Genomic DNA, 5,000 nt, shown 5'->3' on the forward strand with positions numbered 1-5,000 from the left:
ATAACATGCTTGCCATGAAGGTGACAGATGATGAAGGGGATGTTTTATGGACAAATATGTTGTTGCTGTTGTTGTTGTTGTTGGCACGCCGTCACTTACGACGTCGAGGGTTCCAGTTGATCCGATCAACAGAACAGCCTGCTCGTGAAATTAACGTGCAAGTGGCTGAGCACTCCACAGACACGTATACCCTTAACGTAGTTCTCGGGGGATATTTAGCGTGACACAGTGTGACAAGGCTGACCCTTTGAATTACAGGTACAACAGAAACAGGAAGTAAGAGTGAGAGAAAGTTGTTGTGGAAGAGTACAGCAGCGTTTGCCACCATCCTCTGCCGGAGCCTCATGGAGCTTTAGGTGTTTTCGTTCAATAAACACTCACAACGCCCGGTCTGGGAATCGAAACTGCGATCCTATGACCGTGAGTCTGCTGCCCTAACCACTGGGCCATTGTGCCTCCACATGGACAAATAATAATAATAATAATAAAAGGAATGGTGTCAGTGAGTGGGTTTGATTTTTTCAAAATGCTGAATCTATTATATTTGTATTATCATTTTGTTGTTTTTACCGTTTGTTATCATTTGAAGTCTGTCGTTTGATGTTGGGTTGCAATTGATGATTTATGAGGGGCCGATGGGCCTGAAGATTGCATAATGTTTTAGTGTCTGATTTGGCATGATTTCTATAGCTGGATGCCATTCCTAATGCCAACCACTTTAAAGCGTGGGTGTTTTTCTCAGGGCATCAGCACTAGTGATATCAATGTAACCAAACACATAGGCTTCGGAAGCAAAAATATAAAGAAGATATATATTGAGACATTGCAGTAGGAGAATAAGCACTCAGGAATGAAACATTTGAAACTTGTGTGTATATACACATATATATATATATATATATATAGGTGCAGGAGTGGCTGTGTGGTAAGAAGCTTGCTTCCTAAATACACACACAAGCACACACACACAAACACACACACACAAACACACACACACACAAACACACACACACACATGCAAACACACACACACACAAACACAAACACACACAGACACACACACACACACAAACACACACACACGCACACACACACACACACACACACACACACAGTCCAATAGCTGTTGTAGGCTTGAGACCAGCAAGCAGTACTCAATGTCTTCTATTATTATTTTATTTGGACAATCTGCAAAAAAAAAAAAAAAAAAAAAAATACTAGAAAGAACACTAAAAGTCTATACTGGAAATGTGTACAATATTGAGACACAGCTGGATTTAGTAACAAGATTTTCTGTGAATATAGGGGATGGAATTTGGCCAAAAAAAAATTCATATTTGTTAGTTGAATGCCGTAAAAGAATCTGTTTTCCTAAACAAAAACCCTTTAAAAATCAATGGCTTTGCTAACACCCTTGTTCCTTGAAATGATTTCTGCTAATTCTCTGTTTATTAACGACAAAATCGCACACATTGAGCATATTGCGAATATTGATGGAGATGAAGGAATGTCAGGACTTTGTTTCCTGTCTTGCATTTGCATCAGTCATTGGACTGTGACCATTTCTGAGACGGCACTTCTTTGAAGGGTCTCGTCTAACAAAATGACCCCGGTACTTACATTTTCCATTTTCTTTGTTTTTGTTCCTTTTTAAGGTCTGATACATATTCTGTTAGTCTCTTTTTACTGAACTGTTAAGTTACATGGACGTATTGCAAAATTTGACGTAATTTCCATTCTGTCCTTTATATCATATCAAAGTTTCATGCTTTTATTTGTAATGTTAAGGAAATCATTAAAAATTGAAACCCATCAGTGACTTTAGGAACACCTTGTACAGTCAAACACACACACATATATGTATATATATATATATATATGTGTGTGTGTGTGTGTGTGTATCTATGTGTATGTGTATATATATGTATGTGTATATATATATATATATATATATATATATATATAGTTTATATAAAGGGCATTACTACACAGTTAATGCCCTTTATATAAATTATATATATTTATGGAAAAAAACGATGAATCTTTTTTCATTATGAGGTTTTTTTCACGCTGACTACTTGATAAATTCTTATAAAGATTTTATCCTATATTATATATATATATATATATATATATATATATATATATATATTAAAACAGTAGGGTAAAAAATTGGATATTAATTAATATCAATTAAATACCAGGGAACAAGCACATTAAAAGAATCAAGGAGATTCAGAAAAAATATCTGAGATCTCAAAGGATTATTGTATATGTATATATAAAGGAGACCACTATGTGGACTGTTAATGTGCTAGAAGAAGATCACATGTAATGTGTCTACTAAGACCAAATTGCTCTCAAAGGAAATTATATATATATAGTTATAATAAAATAATATATATAGTTATAATATATAGTTATGATATATAATATAGTTATATATTATAATATAGTATATATAGTTATAATATAATATAGTTATAATATATAGTTATATATATATAGGGATCTTTTTTAAAACGGGGGCCACATTTTTCATTAACGAAACACTTTGAAACTTGGAACACTGGTAGAATGTGTCATATAAAACATCTTTTTCTCTTAGTCTTCTTAAAAAAAAAGAAATCCATAAATTATTCCATGTTAAAGTTGTCATATTTCTGTAATTTCAACCAATCACTGACGTCCATTCAGCCGATATACATTAAGTGCCGACTACATAAACAAACGATTCTGAAACAATTAACCCTAACCCTAACCCTAACCCTAGGGTTAGGGTTAGGGTTAAGGTTAGGGTTAAAGCAAACTTAAAATGAAAAAAGCAAATAAAACGAAGGTATGGAGATTAAATACGCTTTACATCGCTTAATGAGCCAAAGGAGTAAAGGTAAACAACTGAATACTTGTCAGTGATTGGTTGAAATTATCGAAATAAGACAATTTTTTTACATGAAATAAATTCGAATACAAAAATATTTTTCTGTTCTATAACACAAAATAGATAAGTATACGAAGTTTGAAAGTCTTTCCGTACCAAAAACACTACGTAAAACATTAATGAAAAATGTGGCCCCCGTTTTAAAAAAGATCCATATATAGTTATAATAGAATACAGAAAATAGTATGGCACTTTATAAAGCATACATATGTATTGGTAAATCAACTGTCAAAATACAAAATAATGTAATTGCTTGTGGAAGCATCATATAATCTTATTAAAACTCCTCCTTATATATATATATATATATATATATATATATATATATATACATATATATATATATATATATATATATATATATATATATATATATATATAAATCAAAATAAGCAACAGGGATATCCAGAGGTAATGCAGTACGATCGTTTCATGCGACTCCATTTAATTGAACAATGTAAACATTATATCAAATATAAAATGTAGAGCAATCTGCAGCTGCACAAAGACATAGAAATTTAGACATTTAATGAAATTAAATTTAGACAGAAAGACATATTTCTATAATTAAAACCAAACTCTCCAAGTAGAAAGGAGGAATACAAAAAAGCATTTTGATTTAGCCAGACCATATATATATATAAAATAACACAAATGGGCTGTGGTCAATTACAGCTGTTTCGTTTGTGTTTTTTATTGACGTACAGATCAATTACATCATGTATAAAAGGCATTTTTACAAGTGAATTACAAATAAAATTTAACTTTTAGGATTTTCCACAAATATAGTACATAATGTATATTGACTCTCTCTAACTACCTACCTACATATCATCATCATCATCATCATCGTTTAACGTCCGCTTTCCATGCTAGCATGGGTTGGACGATTTGACTGAGGACTGGTGCAACCGGATGGCTACACCAGGCTCCAATCTAATTTGGCAGAGTTTCTACAGCTGGATGCCCTTCCTAACACCAACCACTCAGAAAGTGTAGTGGGTGCTTTTTCGTGTATATATATATATATACGTGAAGTATATTTGCCACTTAAATGCGGCTAAACCCCAAGGGTGAATGTTACTGTAGCCCCCTTCCTTTGCAAATACCGACAGGGCACAGAAAGTGTGTCAATAGCCAGCTGGTGGAGATGTTCTCCTGGGGCTAAAAGCAACAGTAACATTCACCCTTAGGGTTTAGCCGCATTTAAGTGGCAAATATACTTCACGTTGTCGTGCAGTTACTGTTTATACCTCGTTCAGAGATTATACATTCATGACAATTAATTCATCTTGTCAGATGATACAGTCTCACTTTGAGCCAAATTCTTGGGTGCAAATATGACTTTACATCTCATCATACAATCCATCATGATAAAACTTTATAAAATAGAAAACAGATCAAGAAATGAAATAACAGTGATACATCTGTACATGAATAGATTTAAGTGACCAAACTGTTCGCTTTTACCGGCAAACAGTTTTGGTCACATAGAGTTTCTTCTTTAAACATGCAAATGTATGTAAATTTATATGTATGTTAAATGGATATTAAAGAAACTATCTTTTGTTTTCAATTCTTTCCAGCAATGTAGAAAAAGGACAAGCCTTGAAACTGGTCCGCAAACTGGAAGAAATCATGAAGCTTCCTTCTGGAACGTTCTCTGGTATCAGGTAAGTTTTTCTCTTTCCTCTTCTGTGTTTTTTTTACCTGTCATCATTCTCTACATATATGTAGCATAAAGAAAGAGAGAAGGTATAAGATGAATATATTTATTTCACCATTAGACATCCATATAATAATGATCATTTTGCAGTTTTGTTTTGGTTTACTATGAAGTTTGTAGCCAAGTCTATTAAAGGAGCTTTTTCATGAGTACCACCTGATTACTGAAATCCATATATTCTACATTAGATATATATATATATATATATATATATATATATATGCATATATATATATATACTTTATTTAAAAGCAGCAGTTATATTTCTGCTGCTTTTAAATAAAGCATATTACTCTACCTCTGGTATTTGAGTACTCCTTTTTCCACCTTGTT

At 32.7% G+C, this 5,000-nt stretch overlaps 1 protein-coding gene across 8 annotated transcripts in view; it reads left to right on the forward strand.

Annotated features, from left to right (window-relative positions):
• Positions 1-4,674, forward strand: part of LOC106869832 (uncharacterized) — a 186,939-nt gene extending 182,265 nt beyond the window's left edge. For all 8 annotated transcript variants that reach the window (XM_089343348.1, XM_089343350.1, XM_089343349.1 and 5 more), the window contains one exon: positions 4,528-4,674. In XM_089343348.1, coding sequence (XP_089199474.1) covers positions 4,528-4,618 — 91 coding nt within the window. In that variant the 3' untranslated portion in view covers positions 4,619-4,674. The remainder of the gene's footprint in view (positions 1-4,527) is intronic.
• The last annotated feature ends 326 nt before the right edge of the window (positions 4,675-5,000 follow it).

The sequence above is a fragment of the Octopus bimaculoides genome, chromosome 27, assembly GCF_046866305.1.
Source record: "Octopus bimaculoides isolate indiv1 chromosome 27, ASM4686630v1, whole genome shotgun sequence".
In the NCBI taxonomy this organism is placed as follows: domain Eukaryota; kingdom Metazoa; phylum Mollusca; class Cephalopoda; order Octopoda; family Octopodidae; genus Octopus; species Octopus bimaculoides.